General features: G+C 27.8%; 1 protein-coding gene across 3 annotated transcripts in view; it reads right to left on the bottom strand.

Annotated features, from left to right (window-relative positions):
- Positions 1 to 22114, bottom strand: part of Rtel1 (Regulator of telomere elongation helicase 1) — a 58802-nt gene that overhangs the window by 11381 nt on the left and 25307 nt on the right. For all 3 annotated transcript variants that reach the window (XR_015433095.1, XM_087161233.1, XM_087161234.1), the window contains exons 12-16: positions 16033 to 16148; positions 14247 to 14367; positions 12703 to 12833; positions 11597 to 11646; positions 8310 to 8446 (exon numbers count right to left, since the gene is read on the bottom strand). Coding sequence is in view for 2 of the 3 variants with exons in the window: in XM_087161233.1 (XP_087017359.1) it covers positions 8310 to 8446; positions 11597 to 11646; positions 12703 to 12833; positions 14247 to 14367; positions 16033 to 16148 (555 nt within the window). In the remaining variant the exon portion in view is untranslated. The remainder of the gene's footprint in view (positions 1 to 8309; positions 8447 to 11596; positions 11647 to 12702; positions 12834 to 14246; positions 14368 to 16032; positions 16149 to 22114) is intronic.

Here is a 22114-nt window from a genome sequence, read left to right as displayed (position 1 = left end):
TCACTTAATGAATTTAATTACCTGGCGCCTAAGTAAAGAAAATCACCATAAATCATTCCGCACAGATGCCTCCATGCAAAACAACAGCAACAATGAGATAGAGTTTAATCAATATAGATATCAAAATTTATTTATACTGTACTATAGTACTTGTTAAATGTGAGCATGTGGTTGAAATTCAATTAAATATATAAATACAAGTATTATTTATGAATTCCATATCTTATAAAATATTCATTGTTTACCAACTAATCCTAGAATGCTTTGTGTTAGCATCCATTGTGCATAAGGGTTAAAGATTGAACTATAAAAATTAGAAGAGTTCTTAGAGTAAACGATTTCTTTCATGTAAATATTTATATTGCTTGAACTTTTAATCAATTATACAGTTCTTCATATTTAAACTGCACAAAATATCTTTACACCAAAATTTTACTGTGATTGCAACTTGTTAAAGTCTGTTTTCATTATCACATATGAAAACTAAAAAAATATATATAACTTGAAATGCAAAAATAGTAAATATATAAATTTAAAATACACTTGAAATAAAAAGATATTTATATGAATGGAAAAAAATGCTTTACTTTATATTTGTAAACAAAATGTTATTGCCTTTACAGCAGGAAAGACTCGAAAAATCATATATCTTTCATTCACAAAACCAAAAAATTTTCTAAACGATTCTATTCCTTAAATTGTAATGAAATTTATAATTATCATTATTCCTAGAGACATTATCGTTATCATTTAAATGTTCCTTTCTTTTATTCATTAATAATAATCTATCAATATGTATTTTAAAAATCCTACCATGATGATTATCTAACATTTGAATTGAATATGTTACATCAGTATGCTTTTTAATAACCTTGTAAGGACCAGAAAACTTTTTGTTATATTTATCCCTTGATTTAATATACACAATATCATTAGGTATTAAGCATCTGAGTTTTGATTTTTCATTATTACTTTTGTTTTGTTTACATTGGGCGTCTGCAATATTTTCATAAGTTTTATCATACATTTTATTTAAATCCGAAAGAATTTTATCCAAATAATGGCCTTTATCTATTTGTTGTACTTGAATATCGGGATTATAAGTATCAAAAATTAATGACAAATTTCGACCGAAATGTATTACATTAGGTGAAAATCCAGTTGTGCTATGCTTAGCACCATTATACAAGTTTTTATGAATTCTTGCTGCATTTTTAAAATTTATGCCATCGTTCATTAAAGAATTAATTGTTGATTTTATGCTGGTATTAATTCGTTCACTAACAGAATTAGCGGCAGGATGTGCACAGGTAGTGTGATTCATTTTAATTCCTAATGATTTTGAAAAATATTCAAATATTTCAGATGTAAATTGAGTACCTAAATCTGTTAAAATCATATCAGGTCTGCCATAAGTGCAAATATATGCAAAAAGACAATCAGTGACAGCTTCGGTAGTAATTTTTGTTAATGTAAAAAGTTCTAAATGTTTGCTGAAATGATCAATAAGAGTTAAAATATATTGTTGATTAGAAAAAGGTCCTACTATGTCTAAAGAAACAAATTCAGATGGTCTTTTGGGAATAAAATTATTTTGTAAAGGAGCATGAGGTATTCTATGATGTTTGTTTTCCATACATTTGGGGCAAGATTTAACAAAATTTTCTGTATCTGAATACATACCATACCAAAAATATCTACATTTTAAAAATTGGTAAGTTTTCTTAATTCCAAAATGTGGAAGATGAATTATTGCAAGAACTTTAGATATTAAGGATTTAGGAACAACAATTACAGGAAATTCTCTATCATTTTCCATATGTACATACATTAATAATTTAGTGTCAGAATCAATAAAGTAATGTTGATTGGATTTAGTAAATTGTTTGTTTTCAATATTGCTATAAATTTTCTTGATATTTTTATCCAATTTTTGTTCAATTAAAAATGTATGATTAGAAATTTCCAAAAGGGGGTCTTTGTTTACATTGGTATTATTTATATAATTTTGTTCATCATCATTAGAGTTTTCAATAAAAGGAAATATTTCATCATTCACTTGAAGTAATTGAGGATTACTACATATGTCCTGTTGGGGAGGTTCTTGTTCTAATCTACTAAAATAATCTGCTAAAACATTTTTGACTCCAGAAATGTGCTTAAAAGTAAAAGAATATTCGCTTAACTGAATTAACCATCTAGTTGTTAAGTCCATGGGAGAAGAAGTTTTCTTATAATGTTTAAGGGGTTTACTATCAGATAAAATAATAAAATGTCTATTATACAGATAATGTTTAAAAGCCAAAACTGATTTTACTATAGCCATTAATTCGATTTTGATGGCAGGGTACTTTCTTTCTGCATTTTTAAGTGTTTTGGAAAAATATGACACAGGAGACAGTTTACCATCAAATTCCTGTAAAAGTACACCAGAAATAGCAAAATTTGAACCATCTGTATTTAAAATAAAATCTTTATCCCATTGTGGGAGTCTAATGAATGGTTTATTGAAAAATATCTCTTGCAGAGAATTAAAAACATTTTGATGTTCTTGAGTCCATTTAAACTTAACTTTAGGAGAGGTCAAATCAATTAGCGGTTGAATTTGCTTAGCATAACATGGTATTAAATTTCTATAATATCCACAAACACCAATGAATTTTTTTAAGTTGTCGTTTAGTTTTTGGAATAGGAAAAGATGTAATTTTAATGATGTTTGATTCAATTGGTAAAACTTTTTGTTCTGATATTTTAAATCCTAAATAATCAATTTCTTGAAGGTGAAATTTACATTTACTTGGTGATAGAGTTATATTATATTTAGTTAAAACAGAAATGAGAACCTTTAGTTTTTCTACCGTTTCCTCAAAAGAATTACTTGCAATTACTATATCATCTTGATACGCGAAAATTCCCTCTAGTCGAGTTTCCTCAATTATTGAATCCATAAGGGCCTGAAAAGTTGCAGAAGCTGTTTTTAAGCCAAAAACTAATCTTTTATTTTTAAAAGTTCCCCAAGGGGTTGTAAATGCTAGCTTATCTTGGTATTCTTCAGGGAGGTTCAATTGCCAAAAAGCACTAGGAAGATCATATGATGAAAAGAATTTATAATTAGATAAATTTAGAATGATATTTTGAATCTTAGGAAGTGGGTAAGCCGAATGTTTAACAATGCTGTTAATTAATCGTAGGTCTAAAGCTAATCTAAATTTTTGTTTTTGTTTGGGGTCATTAGTATTCTTTTTCTTAACCAAAAGCATTGGGCAAGACCACTGTGTTGCACTCCTTTCGATCAATCCTGCTTCGACCATTTCATGCAATTGCTTAAGTGTCTCTTGTTGAAGAGCTTGAGGCACAGGAAATGGCAAAGTGCGAATAGGATAATCATGAATAAAAGAAATTTCAGGTATTACTTTATCTGTGTGCCCGAGTGTCTTTAAAGATTTTGAAAAGACTTGATAATTTTCTAACAATAAATGTTTTAATTGCTTTTGTTTTGCTTCATCAAGATGACCTAGCTGGAAATCATCTTCTCTCAATTCCCTTTTTCTTAATTCCACAATATCTTTTGTTGGTACAATTAAATTTAAAAATTCCTGTCTTTTAGTTTGGTCTAGTTCTTGATTATTGACAATAGAATCATTTAAATTTAATTTTGAATAGTCATAATCTTGGATAGTATCTATAGGATACATTTGGCCGATAGCTTGTCCTTTATTTAAATGCAAAGTCTCTTCAGATTTATTTTTAAGAAAAATATTACAAACATAGTACTTATTCTTTTTGTTATAGAATCCATGAAAATTTTTAACTTGTTCTAAATTATGTATTGAAGAATAAATTTCAATATTTTTATAGTCTATTCTTGGTTCAAAAATTACATTAGTATTCAAAGGATTCTTAACTATTACTTTAGCATAAATATATTCTTCAGGATTCAACAAAATTTTATGATTTAGTACAGCTTGTCCATTTTGTTTAGTGTCCAAATTTTGTTTGTTTACATTTTGTTTATTTACATTATGAATCTCTCCACAAATATCCGACACAATATCTCCATCAAAATCAATGTCTACATTATCCGTAGTTTGTTTTTGTCCTATTAATGGTACTTTTTCGCCATTAATTGTTATAAAATTGCCCTTAGGTGACAATTGAATATTATGCATTAGCATAAAATCATATCCCAATATCCCTTCAAAAACTGAATTATCTAAATGTGTAACAAAAAGTGTATGTTTGTATAGCTTGTTGTTAATTTTAAATGAGATTTGAATACAACTTAAAAATGAAACCTTAGAGTTTATAGTACTAATTGAAACTGAACGTGAAATATATTTATATTTAATGTTATGTTTAAGTTTATTAAATGTTTCATTAGAAATTATTGAAAGAGAAGAGCCTGAATCAATCAGAAATGGGACAGAATAATCTTTAAGTTGTACATTAATGAGGGGTAGTTTAGGTATTTCGTTGTGTACATTTGCAATAATTTCATTAAATTCATTAGTTTGAGTAAAACATTCATTTTGCATTTTTATTTTATTAACTGTTTGGGTAAAATTATCTTTCTTTTCATTAATGCTTGACTTAATATTAGCTGATGACACAATATTAGGTGATAGCTCAAATGCATCAGCCTTATTTGAGCTAAAATTTAGTTTAAATTGGGGTTAAAAGTGGTGGCATTAGGATTTGGATAAGTTTGTTGTCTACTGTCATTATTATAATTAGGATTATTATACGAGTGATCTCGATTATTTTGGTAACTTCTATTGGGGTAAAATCTATTGCTTCTAAAGTTCCTTTGAGTTTGAAAATTTCTATTATGTTGATTAATCTGCACATCCGATTGAGAAATATTCAAAAATTCTCTACAAAATTTCATAATGTGACCATGCTTGCCACAGAAAACACAAAAATTCTGCCGAAAGGTATGTTGGTTATTATGATAAGGGGCCTTACGATAATTACTACTATTCGAATAAGTTTTCGATTTAAAATTTCTATTTTTGTTTTCAAATTGTCTCTTATTTCCATCAGATTTATTTTTATTATCATTATTATTTGAAACAATATTGTTTATCTGCTCTTTTAAATTTGAAATTTCCGAATTTAGATTTAAGATCTCATCATTACCTTTAAATTGATTGTTAATAGCCGAGTCTATATTCTGAAGTTGTTGTGCTCTTTCAACAGCATTCTCATAACTTTTAATATTTTCTTTCAAAATTGTGACCTTAATATCATGAGGAAGAGCTCCCATTAGATGCGTGTACTTTAAAGTATCAATTGCATCTGAATCATTTAAGTTAGGATACACTTTATGGAAAGTTATGTTTATCCTATGAGCTAAGGATCTTATTGTTTCCTGAGGTTTCAACAAAATATTATTCAAAGCAAAAATAGATGAATTATCATCTTGTCTAAAAAAATCCAAAAATTTATGTTTTATTTCATTCAGTGTTTTCATTTTAACCAATGAAGGTTCTTCAATATAAAATTTTAAAGCATTGCCTGAGATTAAAGATCTAAAAGTTGCAATAGCTTGTTCTTCATCTAAAGAATTAATCTTAACATAATCTTCTAATTGAAGAAAGAAAAACTTTGATGTGGTTGGATCACCAGCAAAGGGTTGAATATGAAAGTTTATATTATTCTTACGTTTAGACATATTTATTAATCAGATAACTTAAAATTATATATAGATATATATAAATGAAAAATAGTTATACCAACTAAAATATCAAGTTAAGAAAAATAATAATCATTTTTAAAAATGAAAATATAACAGCAATAATAAATTGTAATCATTAAAATAAATAGAATATAAGATATTCATATTAAATGAAAATTAATTCCAAAAATATTTAATGAGAATAAGAAATAATTGCTTTAAAAAAATGTTATGCATTGAAAATATTAAGTACTGAATCTGTAAAATAGTCAGTTAGAAATTGAAAAGCACTAAATGCAATTATCTTATAATTGTGTAATTTTAAAAAAAATTTTACTGCAAAAAAAAAGCACTGCAGTATGTGTAAAAAAAATTTCTCTCCGATTTTGATGAAAGAGAGAGAGAAAAAAAAATTCACTGTTGAGAGACACACACACAGTTGACTTTCATCTTTTCAAAGTGAGAAACACTTTCTTGAAATTCTTTTGAAACAGACACATTTGCTGGAATTCTTTTGAAACAGACCCGAACACTCTTAAACAGGTAAGGAACACCGTAGAAATTGATTTCAATCTTTTGGAAGAATATTATGAGAAGCACAGAAGACTCGTTTTTCTTCTAAAAACATCTACTGCTGGAAAAACTCACTGGTAGGCAGCGCTGGACAGTAGTAGATTAGATATTCATCAGGATCTTGAAGATTAGAGAACACCGGCTGGAGTTTCAAATAGGATGTAAATAGGGATGATACATGATTGGCAATTTTCTTCAAAGATACGTTTCCCCGTCTTAAGGCACCATTTTTGTAATGATGAAAGCTTTGCTGCTTCCTTCATTAGCCGTATTTAATGTATAGTGGAATTATGAATGTTCATTTTGGCCAATATTAAATGAATAAAAACAATAACGTTGAGTTTCCAGGAAATAATGTGCAAATCATTGAATGTAAATTTAGGTTTTATTAATCATAACTTAAGATTTCTATAGTGGCCACTTCATCAATAAAATAAGAAATCCCTTAAAGGGATGAAAAAAGAATAATACTCTCTATTGAGAGATCATAAAGCCAGAACAACATTTCTGACCGTTAGAAAATTAAGACTGGGAGGCCCCCCAAAAAGGGGTCCCAGTCTAACCAATTTAAAAATTCCAAGTGAATATATTTATTCTCAACGGACAGAGAAAGAGTATGGGTAGGAGATCCAAAATTTGGCGATTTATCATAATATATCATAGCCAAAAACAAAGCCAACTAGCATGTCCACATGGGTTAAAAAGAACACCTTGGCGATCACGAGTCGCCAACAAATTTATGTGAAATTATTATAACCATGCAACCGAAACATTTAGCCGTTGGAAAATTAGAATCAAAAGTTATAAATAGATTTTTGTTTTCGATTAAAGGCGACAGTGAATTTATATGTCTGCATAATAATGAAATAAAAAGAAAGTATCCGTTACATTGATCTGGAAGAGAAGAAATAAATATTTTATGTTCGCTTAAAAAGATTAAGTTTTTGATTTATTTTAAAAATAATTCTTCCATTAATAAAATAAGTTTAAGTAATTAAGGATATTTTAAAAGATAGAAAGTAAATATGTGTATGCCAATTCTGGCATCACAAGGTAGTTTGCATTTTCTGTTTACCTGTGAAAATTGAAAATAAATATAATTATTTTATTTCAACATACTGAATTTTTATAAAAAGCGGAAAAGCTGAAATTCGAGAGACTAAAGCGGAAATCCGCTAAAAAAGCGGAAAACTCTCATCCCTGTAACAAGCAAGAGCACATTTGCACATTTCTAATGGGGGTGCAATGGAACAAAGGATGTGTCGATTGGTTTACTCACGCCAACCTATGCCAAGATTAAGACAAAACTATTCACCTCACACCCCAATTCGAAGAGACTTTTTCTTGTAACCATAGTATCCCACACAAAGCGAGACTGATGTCTGGAGGAGTTCTCTGGAAAGTCGCACACCAATCTTGACCAAAGATACCAACTCTAGTCATTTATTAAAAAATTATATATTTTAATTGTTAAGCCCCTAACTTAAAAATATAATATGAAATAAAGATATGATTAAAATTTATTTCTTAATAAATTTTTATTATTTTATACAGTTAATTTTTAATTAAAGTTTCTGATTTGAATTATAATAAATTAATAAAAAATCTGAAAAAAATTAATTAATAAAAAAAAAATTACAATACTATAGGACAGTTTTCAATATTTGAACTAAATTATCATTGCAGTTCAATATGGTCTTAATTTTAAAAAAAAATTGCCATTGTTATTAAAAAAAAATATTTTGTTCTGATGTATTTTACACTTTTTTTTCTCTTAATATAATTTTTAAAATTGTTTTTTAAAATTGAATACACCTTTTTATTTGAGCCTGAGGCTCTAAATTGATACACATGGTTCTATCGGCAAAACAGTGCAAAATAATTTCCAAAAACTTTATAAAATAATAAAATAAAATTTATGAAAAATAAAAATATTTTTTAAGTAACACCATTTTCAACATTTTATTAATTCAAAAAAACATTTTGTTTTACTGAAAATTAAAAAACAATATTTTTAAGTAAAAGTATAATTATTTTATATTTTAAAAAAAATACTTACAAGAACATGGTTAGAACATGAGGGTGCAGAACTTATCAAAGGACTTGGTCTAAAGGCTTGTCCTGAAGATTCATTTTGGCTTTGATAATCCATAGCATCAAATATACTACCAGTTTTATTTGTAGTGGCTGATGTTCCTGATAGCAGAATAGAGTTTTTAAAATAAAAACATAGAAAATAATTTGTATCCAATTTTTGTGCTAGTTACGCAAATCAAGAATTAGTAATTTTATCAAAATTGTTAATACCATGGTAAATCAAATAATTTAATTTATTTCAGTTTTAACATTCAATGATATAGATATGAATATTAGATATTGACATTAAACATTACATTGACATTATTGACATTAGATATTGACATTTAACATTCAATGATATAGAATATTAGATATTGACATAAAAGAAAGTCTCGTTTAAATATGAAACTATATATAACATGGAAAACAGTTAAATGCACTTTCAAACAACATATCACTATAAAATCTCAGAGTGAATAAAAGATATGTAAATTTTGAATATCATTAAATTAAATCAAGCCTGTCTATATTTTTACTGGACATATTAGAAATTGTCAAAAAAGAAAATCCAATTTTCAAAAGTAAAAAAACTTTAATCAAATGCATAATTGAATATCCTAAAGGCCATAAAATAATATGCCCCATTTTCCCACAGGTAGAATTTTCTCACTAAACTGTATGTTAGCATAGCTGTCAACATGGATAGTAGAAAAGTAGTCCAATAGATTTTACGAAATAAAATAATTTCATAATTGTGGCATAATATACTAAATATTTTACACACATGAAATATGGATTTTTTTTTTTTTTTAGTCATCAGAATACAATAGCTTTATTAAATTTACAACTAAAATAGGTCTGCAATATTTTCCAGTTATGATTGACATTAAATGAACTTGAGGTGTTATTTATTATGTTTACTCATAATTTTGAATATTAATAAGGATTTAATTCATCAAAGATCATAAGATTTTTTAATTAATTTAAAAAGGGAGTTCAGAATAAAAATAAACTGAGCATTTTAAAACAAAGAAAAAAAAATTCAGCTAATTTCCATAAATGAGGCTTGCTTCACTATTTATTAATAATACTTATTTAAATAATCAAGAAAGAAATAAAGTGCGCAAAAATTCTATTGCAATGAAGAAAAACAATTTGGAAACTTTTTCAGTTTTAGGAAATTTTCTAAATTATACAAGAACTAGGAGAAACTGGCAAAATTCAATAGAGTTGGAAGCCATGATTTTAGTACTGTTTTCAGATAATTATTTTTTAAATATACAGAATTTCCCATAGAAAACAGCACAATAAGCAGAGAAATGTTATTGTGTATTTGGAAATTGTGATACTTTTTTCTTCAAAAACGCTCTTTTGAAGAGCTGTAAATTTTAAATTTTGGCTTATCAGTATATCCCTTGAAATCCTTCAATTCAAAGTAAATGCATTGATCATACTCTTAGAAAACATATGTAGATAGTTTTAAAGACAATTTAACAAACTAAAGTTGTATCCATATAAAAATGTTTCTTTATGCATAAAACATTATTAACTGCAAAAAAAAAAAATATATATATATATATGTCCAAAAATTAGTCAAAAAAGTGCTATTTTTAAACTTGTAAACCATGTTATTATAGATCCCGATGATTAATTTTAAAATTGTATGAATATATGAATATGAATCACATGCATGATTTTAAATTGAGAGAATATGAATCCCGATATGAGGCTTTTAAATCACATGAATATATAACTCTATATCGAATTTAAAAAATGCGAAAATACAAATCATGACGCGTAATTTTTAGATCACGTAAGTACGAATCACGATGCATAATATTAAAATCGCGCGAATATGAATCCCAATGTCTAATTTTTAAAACACATATAAATACGAAAATCGATGTTTCATATTACAACCATAAAAATTTAATCACGACATTGGATTTTAAGCTCGCGTGAATATGAATCGCTACATAGGGTTTTAAAAACGTGTAAATACAAATCGCGATATTGGATTTTTAAATCTCGTAAATAAGAATCGCAATGTACAATATTTAAATCGCCTGAATAAGAATAGAAAAGCTCAACTTTTAAATCAGGTAAATAGAAAAATCGATGTTTGATATTAAAATCGCGGTATTGGATTTTTCAATCTCATAAATAAGAATCATAATGTACGATATTTAAATAGCATAAATTAGAATCGCAATGCACAATTTTTAAATCAGGAAAATACGAAAATCGATGATTGATATTAAAATCGTGTGAATAAGAATCGAGATATTTGCATTGTCTGGACATGGGATTTCTAAAAGACTTGTTTGTTTTGTTTTTTGTTTAGACATAATAAATAAAAATTTACAAGATTAACTGAATGGGCAAATAAATACTTTCACCGCAAATCCACCTCTATATTTTTTTTTCGTTTGCTTTCACGCCAGAAAACAGGAAGCAGTGACGTCTGAATTACGAAAATACGAGCTATCTGGTGGATGGAAAATCATATTCTCTGTGCTTAAAAGCGGAGAAAATAGCCAAAATAAGCAAAAATGGAGAAATGGGGAAGGTAGCTTGGACATAGTTTTAATTTTCTGCTTATCTTTGAAAATCGCAAAAAAATATAATTATTTTTATTTCAACAACTGAATTTTCCAAAAAAAGTGGGATATTTATGGAGAAAAAAAAACGAAACTTTTAGAAGATCTAAGTTTTTGATTTAAAAAAAAAAAAGGCTCAAATTCGAGAAACAAAAGTGAAAACAGTGTGAATCCGCTAAAAAGCAGAAAAATCTTATCCCTGTATAAAGATCAACCAGTATTATCCCAAGGAAATGATTTTTAGAGAAACTTCAGAGGGAGGAATGGGGACTTCAATACTTTGGCTCCACAGAAAATTAAATTCCTCATAAAATATTTTAACTCGTGCAAAACAAATTTCCACGGAAAAATTTAAAAATCTGAAGAAAAAAAAGCGGAATTCCGCGAATCCGCGGAAGAATCACATTCCTGTTATAAGCAAGAGAAAAAAATATACAGCGCTCAACTATTATTTTTTAAAAAAAGTTTTGTATTATATACAATACAATAAATACACCATTATTGCAATTGTAAAATAAAATCTTGATTTGAGTTTTAAAAAATAGCAAATGCACATTAATGCTCGCAGAATACATTTTTTAAAAAAACAACAGAAAAAGAAATGAAAGTGGAATTCAAAAAAAAATTAACACAAGCAATTTTTCTAAACACAAATTTTTTAATGTACCTGCTTTTGAAGTTAACCTATAACTTTCAAAAAGATTTTCTTCAGGAACTCTAAAATAAAAGAATATGCTTAGAAAAAAATACTCATATACTTACTTCAATTTATTACAAGATTAGAAACATTTAAGTGTTCTTATATTTTTTACACATTGTTTCAACAAAAAAACTTTTATTTGTAAACAAAATAAATTAAACCAATCTAAAATAATGAGAATATCTTTTTCCATCATCATACATAGTTCACCTTTGTTTACTTCGGAACACATTATATTAAATAAATAAGAATTATTTGTTTAAACTTTAATGAGCAGTAGCAATTTTAAAAAAATTAAGGTAACTATCTTATTTTGTTAATACATGCAACAACCAAACATGTATCTATGCACAATTGTTTTTAAGTGTTGCATTTATTTTCATATCTTTATCAGACATTTTCATGCCTCACTCTGTTTTTGATTGTTTGGCTCGCAATTTTTAAGGGTTTAATTATGGTTTTTGCTATGCTTCTTTAAATGTTATTTTTTTCATCTTGCAGAAAGGAAAAATAATGCATTGCAGTTATGTGTAAAAGCAATTTAACTTAATTTTTGTGTCATAGCATATTAAAATGGGTGAAATAATTTTAATTTGCCCTACATTGCAATTTGGAATTTCATTAAAAACAATAGCAATAAATGTTTCATACAACAAAAAATAAAAATTAATCTTCAAATACACACCAAAATAGAAAATTAAATAATTGAAAACAAACTACATTAAATTCATTTCAAACTGTTTTTTACTTTAAATTAATTTTTACAGTCAATATTTGTTATAAACTAAAAAAAAAATCAATTTTTATATCTGCAGGCTTATAGACCACTTTTTTTTACTGTAAAAAGATTTAGAGACTAATAATATTAAATATTAAAATAGGTTGAATAGTTTTCATTAAAAATTCCATTATATACTAATTGATAACTTAAGTAAAAATAGACCAAATCAAGTTATAGTGGTGCACCTATGCCTCACTGTGACAATGCAAAATCTAAATACATGTGTATTTTCATATAAATGCATATGTATATACTAATACTACAATATATTATAAAAAATACTGGAAGTTACCTGTCAATATTCTGCTTAGCTAAGGAAATTTTAGGATCTCTTCCAGAATTTTTAAGTAAGCTAGAATTGAAAATACCAGTGGCAAGCTGAAATCCTTTCATTTTACTATCATGCTTGGGTTTTCTAGGTTGCTGTAAGAAAAATTCAAAACAAAATTAATTGAATGACCTAAATTCAAATATAAACAAAAATTTAATTTTTTCTTTTCTTAAAGGAATGAATTAGTAAGTTAAAACACAAAAAAATATATAAGTAACAGTATTAATTTAGTTTACAACTATTTTTCCTTAAAAAATAAATTAATAATTTTCACAAATTTCAAAAAACAAAAAAACACTTAGTTATGAAGTAAGAAACTGTTTCCTAACTTTTAAAAATAATTCTTTATCTCCACTCCAGTATTATTGAGGATAAACTTTATGCACAAGCAAAAAGGCATATTTGTGAAATAAATGTAAGGTACTATTTAATAGATGTAAATTAGTAGAAATTACCTATCACTTAAAACCTAGTTCTGCAGTATAAATTTGTGGAATTAATTAAGTTGCTGTAAGCTTTTTTTAAGTCCATTGTATCATAACAAATTCTTCTTTAAGAAAATAAAAAATTAATTTTGAATGAATTTTTAGAAAAATTTGCAAGTTAGATGCATAATGTATGTTACCATTTCAAAGATTGTAACAAGTACAAGCTACTTATCCAATAAGTTTCTCGATACGAAAATACAATTGTATCATTACGATTTTGTCACCTTTTTTTTTTCGAAGAAAAATTTTATTCTTGATTGCATTTTTAGAATGATTTACAAATAAGATATATAGTGTATGGTACCACTTTAAAGGCAAGTGGAATCTATTTATCTAAAAAAACTTGAAAATTTTGTAAAAAGTAATGGTGAAATAATTTTTTTGAATGTCTATTGTATGATTACACTTTCGGTCACTTTTTTACCAAATTGCAACCTTTTAAAAAATTTAAAAGTCAAATGCATAGTGTATAGGACCATTTAAAAGACTGGTATGGTCAGAAGTTATATGTCTCATAAAATTGGAAGTTTTGTGATACATAAACAGGAAAAAAAAATTTTAGGTGTGCAATCTAGCATTACATTTCAAGTAATCTCATCAACCAAGTAAAGACTTATTTTCAAGAGTCATTATTGGAAAAATTGTTATTGGTGAATCGAACAATATAGTTGATGTCAAATAAAATTGGCTTAATTTGGTAAGATATTTAAGGGACTATGAGTTAAAGATCTCAAATATCCTGCAATTAATAAGATTAGATAAATATTTTAAACATATTATTGTTAATATTCATTTAAAGAAACCTTTTCTAGATCTTAGCATTTAAACAATGTTTATATACTAATTCAAGAAATAAATATAAGTAATAAAACTGAGAAATTATTTTTTTAAAAAGCTTATATTTTAATAAATTAGATCAAAAACGTATATGAGTATTTTTTTCTAACTTATTCTGAAATTTTAAAAATATATCAACGCTGTAACAAAACTTGATATGTAATAATTTTCTACAAATACTTGATCTAATGATTTGAAAAAACTGGACAGTTGTTTTAATGCAGGACCAAATGTGTCAAAAACATGGATTTTTCCTTGAATCCACTTAGACAGTTGAGACTGTATGCGTTTGTCTTTGAACCTGGAAAAGAAAATTTATAAATACAGGTAAGGAAATGACAGACAATATGTCACTGTACAGTTTGGTTATTTTTTATGGTAAATTTTTAATCAGCAAACATACCCAAAATATATAACAATAAAAAGAAAAAATAATTAAAAAAACAATTCAGTTTCCTATTTTTAAAAAAATTATTTTTAGATAAGTTAGTTTTAAGTTGGTGGTCAGTTTACACGTAAAGGTAAGTAAGCATATCATACTAAATAAAAACGCATTCTTAATCAATAAAGATAAATAAAATATATAAAGAGTAAGCTTCTTCCTATATATTATTTGAATTAATATTGAAACAAGAAAGCAAATAAAAATTCTTTATTATCATTTACTATGTAAAATCCCAAAACAGACTGATAAATTGAAAATTTAACATAAAATTTATCCAAAGGATAAAAAAAGAAAAGTTTGCTTCAATCCACTTCAGAAACTAAGTATTTTATTCTTACCAAGTTTCAAAAGTAATTACTGAACAAGTAACAGGTAGCACTGCCCACTGGAAAAAAAAGCATAAAAAATGTTTTCAAATTGCAAGAATAATGTAGCATAATCGGAAGACTAAATTAAGAGACATATGCACAAATATTTCCAGTCAGAAACACCAACTTTTAAAAACTGACTTTGAAAACCTGGCGAGAATAAATATTACATTTCCCAAGCAAAATGAAGTATAACATTATTTTTAAGTTTTACTTAATCTTTATTTTCAAAAGAAAATTCTGGTATCATTTAATATCTACTTAGCATAAGAGCTATTCCACCCACAATTTTTTTATTTTATTAGAATAGTTTCAACTAGTGTGCTCTTCAAATACCACCATATGTAATACTAGGAGCCTGTGTGCTAATCCTAGCCACGGAGAGCTGTGTGCGTGTGATATGATTTCATAATTCAGTATTTTAGAACCAATCACATTTTGATCAGAATAGCACATCATTCAACTACAATGTCTTCCACAATTTAAGATTAGAATATTCTCTTTAATTTTATAAGAAATTCAGTAAATTTTTAGTTAAGAAATTCAAATCTGAATTTAAAGAGTTTCTACCATACATTAATTTTGAAGGATTTGGCCTTGAGCCCCCTAAAATAAACGTTTCCGGTAGTTTCAAATATAAAGATAAGATAAAATGTTCTAATATAAAGATAATACTGTGTCTATATATTTAGTTATTTTCTACATTAAAATTATTATTTTAAGTAATACTTTAAGAAAATTAAGAAATTAAAAAATACTTTAAGTTCAATTTGGTTTAATATATATTTTAAGCAAAAGGAAAAATTTGAACTTCCAAGTCAATTTTAGCTAGGTTACATAAATACTTACTACTACTTTTTCATATAGTTTAAATTCCTGTCTACATACTTATTATCTTATTTATTATTTTAATACAATTTTAGAAGATGAAATGGCAAATTTACCTTCTTTTCTTCCACATATAATTATCAACAGGTATAACATATAGTATAAAAACAATTGCCTTCTATAAGTAGCACAGTAAGAAAAAAAAAAAACATTTGATAATTATATGCACTTAAAATTCCTTAAATTTGTGAATAGAGGCACATGTAAAAATTAAACTTAATAAAAGCACGAGCAAATACTTATGATAGAAAAAATTTTCACAAACCTATTATCACATAATAATATAGCACCAAAATCATCTTTATGTCTTATGACACGACCTATAGCTTGGTTTACAGCTCTAGAGGCTTGTAGAACATACCAATCATTGCCATACAAACCCTATTTTTTTGAAGAAAAAAAAAGTATATCAACAGACTTGTAATACAATTTTCCAAAATTTTAGAGCCCGCAAAGCAAAATTAATGCATTTACTTTACTGTTTAAAACCAATTAAATGATATGCAAACAGTTTCATTTTTTACTATAAACAGATAAGAGTAGGGAAGGTAAAATTATTAAATTTACTTGGTATAAAACTTGAGAATAATTATCACTTAGCTTTGTATACTCTTTTTTACAGGTAAAAATATCAGGTCAAACCTATAACTCCAACTTTCGACCATAGATGTGATACATATTTCAGCTTTCTTCATAATCTGATAGCTTTTCCAGGTGTACAACATTAAAATAACTATATTTTCAACTTACAAGTTTAAAGAAACACAGGGTGTGAAGGCGCATTTAAAAAAAAGTTAAAAATCAAAATAAATGGTTTTAGGGTGTAAAAATAGGTTGTAGAAGAAAAGTTATAACAAAATAACCAACTACATTTATCTAGTTGGGAGACAATAGCTTAAACTTGATTAAGAGACAATAACTTAAACTTGGTTGTGAGACAATAACTTCTCAATAAAGCTAGCTGAACTGTAATTAAGCTGAGATTATAGAAATAATATAATTATTATAACTACAGTGAATAATAATTATAATGATAATAATAATTATTATAACTATAATGGATAATAATTCTAATGAATATTTGCATAAATATTATTGAAATTTGAATTCTAGTAAGTCAAGATTATTCAGGTAGAAAATGCAGAACTTCTCAATTAAATTAAACTGATGCTGTTGCATATCACTTTCAAACTACAGTATAAAATAAATCTAAATTTATAAATAGGAGAGAGCTTTATACAGCTTTTCTTCCTTTACTGCATTTTTAATTATTTATTTTATTCCAAACAAATTTTAAAGATGTGTTACATTTAATATATTGTAACAAACCAATACCCTGTGGTGCCACCTATGTCCCCACCACCGAGACTCAGTTCAAGTTCGGATGTGAAACCCTAAACATGACTTTTCCCCTTTCCCCGAGTTTTCTTAAATTTTAATTATTTTTACTTTTTGTTCAAATGTTTTTTATGTTTGTATCTGTGGTTATTAATTAAAATTCTTTATTAAGTGTACTTTTAGTCACTTTTGTCCTAATTTACAATTAATTTGAGCTAGCCGATATTCCTTCACACTACATAAATGGCGGCCCAACTCGTGGCTGTTTTAAAATGTAAGTCATGTTTCATATCAGAACTCGAATTCAATTTTTCTCCTTAGAATCGTTGTATAGTGAAATCTCCATCCTGGAGCAGAAATATTTTGTGTTTTAAGGAAAATAGCTTCATCCAGAAGCAAATGTGAAATTCTCCACCCGGGAGTATTATTTACGTGCATAATCTTCAACCTGAAGAAAACGTAGTAAGCTATTAGTTATGATTTTAATAACTTAAGATAAAAAAAATTATTGAGATAAAAACTATTATGAAGTGCGAATTATTATAGCCTTGATAACTTTTGGAACTGTGAATAATTGATATTGTATGAAAATAATAAGTTACTGTATAACTTATTGGTTAGATTGATCCGAATCTCATAATTTTGATTCATCAGAATCATATTAAATATTCGTTGTAGAGAGAAGGCTTTGTTCTAAATATATCATCATTTCCAAAAGTTTTCAAAGGAGTATTTATGTTTCATCGAAAATTTAAAGAATTAAATATTTAGTTCATAGTTTCTTTGACATCAGATCAATTTATGTTGTGGAAATTTTGTTTTCAAAACAAAACTATAATCTAAGCGAAACTGATTGTTTATTTAATTAAATATCGAAACTGATACAAATGTTTATTTAACTAAATATCGAAACCTACGATATTTTTGTGAATAAGAATAAAATAATTATATGACACATATTATCAGTCTATATATGAAGAAATATATATTGGAACATGTGTTGTTCTGTTTAGTAAGATAGATTTGTTTATAGATTCAATTCTAATTGTTTAAAGAAGCATAATTTTGTTATTTATTCTGAATTGATAAGCGATCATTTATATATATATACATTTTTATATGAAAATCATTTTTGCTAGAAATACATTTTTCTTTACTTGAATGGCGTCTAGTAATTGAAATGCTGTTTTGTTTTGGTGAATTCTTATTCATTCTTTAAAGAAAGAAAATTGCTGACTCTGAAAAAGATTAATGTAAACGTATTAGCTGTTTTCAATTGAAAAAGGATACTTAGTGATTTATTATTCTTCGCTGAATATTTTGTATGATTGTTTTTAACTTTCATATGGTTTTGTGGTTAATTATATATTCACTTTCAAAGTGAAAGATTAATAAATTGGTCATTTTATTGCTTATTGATTGATGCTATTCAAATGATTTTGTTCTTAAATAAATTTTGCGATGTGATAAATAGAATATGATGGTTCATCTGATTAATATTTTTCGGTGAATTACAAGAATGCTGAATATTTAAAAGAAATTCAAATCAATATAGATGAGTTGTGTATTGATATTTATTTAACTTAAAAAAATATTCTGTTTCTGTCAAGGCATAAGTATTACATCATACAGTGTCAACAATTCAAATATATTTTCATGATATTCATATTAATTATTATTTTATGTATATCAATTTTATTATGCATATTAATTTTTTTTTGCAATTTTAATAGAAAAATAGTGTATTTTATTGTATGTTAATACAAGTTATTAGTAGTACCCCCATTCCCCCCTTAATCCATTTAAGTTACACCGATGGACATTTGAAGAAACTGTTTTTATAAGAAATAAACTCATTTACCTGTTCAGGATGTCCTATTTAGGAAAGGGTCGTAAGAGTGATTTGAAATTACTAGCATCAGAGCTTGGTTTACAAGTTACAGAAGATTTGAAAGTAATTCAATTGCGTGATTTGATTTTAAATTCTACTTCATACAATGAGGAATTTACGAGAAATATGTTAGATACTATATTGGAGGATCGTTTAGCAACCGAAAAGGAAGAAGAAAGACTTAAACTGATTGAGCAAAAAACAGCTGAAGACAATGCTTTAAAGATGGCCGAAGAAGAAAGGTTGGATAAAGAACGTACTTTCGAATTGGAAAAACTAAAACTTCAACTCGAAGTTAATCAGAATTTGCAGAGACCATCTGTTGCTCAAGAAGCAGAGCAACCAAAGTTTGATTTAAGTCGTATACTTCCGAAGTTCAACCCTAAAGACGATGAGATCGGTCTTTACCTAACCGTTTTTGAACGTCAACTGAAATTTGTTAATATACCTGAAACAAACTGGATCCCATATCTGATTGGTTCATTACCCCCAGAAATAAATCAACTAGTTGCTAGAGAAAGTGAAGAAGATTCAAAGGATTACGCAAAGATGAAAGATATGCTGTTGAAGCGTTATAGACTGACGGCTGATAGATTTCGACAACTGTTTTCTCAACACAATAAAGGTGCAGATAAAACATATAAGGATTTTGCTTTTGAACTGAAATCTTATTTTGAAGGATGGCTTACTTAGTTGAACATCTCCAAATTCGATCAACTTCAAGATTTGATCATTGCTGATCAAATAAAGAAAAAGACACCTCCAGATGTCAAGGAACATTTTCTGGATACTTGGTCAGAGCTGAATGATCCATTGATTTTAGCCGATAAGCTTGATTATTTTTAAAATATGAAATATAGCATGAAGAAAAATGGACCCGCCATTGCCAAGAAATCATATTCTAAAGAAAACTCCAAATTTGTTCAAGATAAGCGATTTAAATCTCCTAATCCTAGAGAGAGTCCCCAAACCAGAAATGCGAATTTTGAAGGTTCGAAATCTTATAATGCCCGACCAGAAAAAAAAACTTCTATACATTGCTATGGTTGTGGTAATCCTGGATTTATTCAATCAAAGTGCCCTAAATGTAATAAGTTTAAAGAAGAAACAAAACCTATTGTGAACTATATTAACCTGTATGCAGTTGAATCAACGAATGTGCCGTCTAGTTCAATCTTTTTAAATGCTTGTGGAGAGAGAGCAGCTTTTTGCGCTGATACCGGAGCATCCAATTCTATTGCTGGAGAAAGATTCTATAAACTGTTGAAAGACAAAGGTTTTATCTTTAACAAAAAGAATATTACGATGGTATTTGCTGATGGTAAAGAGAGAAATGTCCAAGCTTTAACTACGACAGTTAATCTTAATGTAGAAGGAAAGATAATCCCTGTGGAATTCATCGCTTTGCCAAAAGCTAAAGGTAATCGAACATTACTAGGGACTGATTTTCTGCATGCTGCTGGAATAGTGCTCAACATCCAGAATGGCACTTGGCATTTCATCGAAAATCCTGAGAAGCAGTATCTCTTTTACAAAGAACCATCTGAAGGTAAAGTGGCCCCATAGGTAATAGCATCTCAGAAAATAAAATCTCCAGAGACATCGAAGTCCACAGACGATCCTGTTGCTAAATTAGAAACATCTGATGCCGTAAAATTAAGAGATGAAGAAGGAAAGCACTTATCAAAAGAGCAACAATATGAAATAAACTCCTTGTTAGAAGAATACAAAACTATCTTTCAGCCAGGGGGAGATGCTACTCCTTATATTGAACACCGAATTCAAACTGGAAATAGCTTACCTGTTGCTGAACCTCCCTATAGAATGACCCCTGCTAAAAAAGAATTGTTGAAGAAAGAGCTAGATTCATTACTAGCTGAAGGTATTATTGAGGAATGCGAATCTCCATACGCTAGTCCTGTGGTGTTGGTTCCTAAACCTAACGGTTCAATCAGACTTTGTGTAGATTACAGGAAACTGAACTCTACTACCATTACCGATACCTATCCATTACCAAGGATGGATGATTTGTTAACTGAGGCCAAATCAACAAAGTTCATGTCCACGATAGACCTAAGAGCGGGTTATCATCAGATAAAGGTCAATGATGCAGATCAAGAGAAGACAGCCTTTATTTGTCCATTTGGTACTTACAAATATTTGCGAATGCCTTTTGGTTTACGCAATGCGCCTGCCACCTTTCAACGTCTTATTGACAAATTTCAATCTGGACTGAAAGAGGTGTTTGCACTATCGTTCCTAGATGATATTATAGTGTTATCTGAGACTTTTGATGGACATTCATCAGATTTACGAAAAGTGTTTGAAAGACTTTCTATGTTCAAACTCAACGCTAACAGGGGCAAGTGCCATTTTGCTTGTGACCGAGTTAAATATTTAGGTCACTGGATAACTCAAGAAGGTGTAGAAGTTGATGGCGATAAAGTATCTTCAATTCAAAGAATTCCTGAGCCAACCTGTGCAAAGGAAGTTCAGTCCTTTTTACAGACTTGTTCCTGGTTTCGTAGATATGTCCCTCATTTTTCCGAAGTAGCAAGACCCCTAAGTGACTTAACAAAAAAGAATAAACAATGGACATGGGGTGAAAATGAACAGAAATCATTCGAGGAGTTGAAATAAAGGTTGACTTCACCACCTGTGTTATCTCAACCTGATGGAACTAAACCATTCTATATTAAATCTGATGCCAGCAATTATGCTCTTGGAGCCGTTCTCGTCCAAGGCGAAGGCCCAGAAGAACATATTATTGAGTATGCAAGTCGATTACTAAGTTCAGCTGAAAGAAATTATTCAACTACCGAAAGAGAGGCTCTTGCAGTAGTTTGGGCCCTTGATAAGTTCCGTGGCTATGTGGAAAATCAAGAAATTATAATTGCATCAGATCATCAACCGCTGAAGTGGTTAATGAGTATCAAATCACCATCTGGTCGCTTGGCTCGATGGGCTCTTCAAATTCAATCATATCATCCAAAAATTCTTTATACTCCTGGGAAATCGAATGTAATAGCAGACCTTCTTTCTAGACCAACTTATGAAATTAAAGACTCAATTTGTGAACATTCAAGTACAGATTCCTGCCAAATCTGTGCTGTATCAA

The sequence above is a fragment of the Parasteatoda tepidariorum genome, chromosome 4 (assembly GCF_982258835.1).
Source record: "Parasteatoda tepidariorum strain Cologne lab strain chromosome 4, Ptep-v5.0, whole genome shotgun sequence".
NCBI lineage: Eukaryota > Metazoa > Arthropoda > Arachnida > Araneae > Theridiidae > Parasteatoda > Parasteatoda tepidariorum.
Note: the sequence above shows the minus strand (reverse complement) of the source record. Positions and strands in the feature narration are given on the sequence as shown.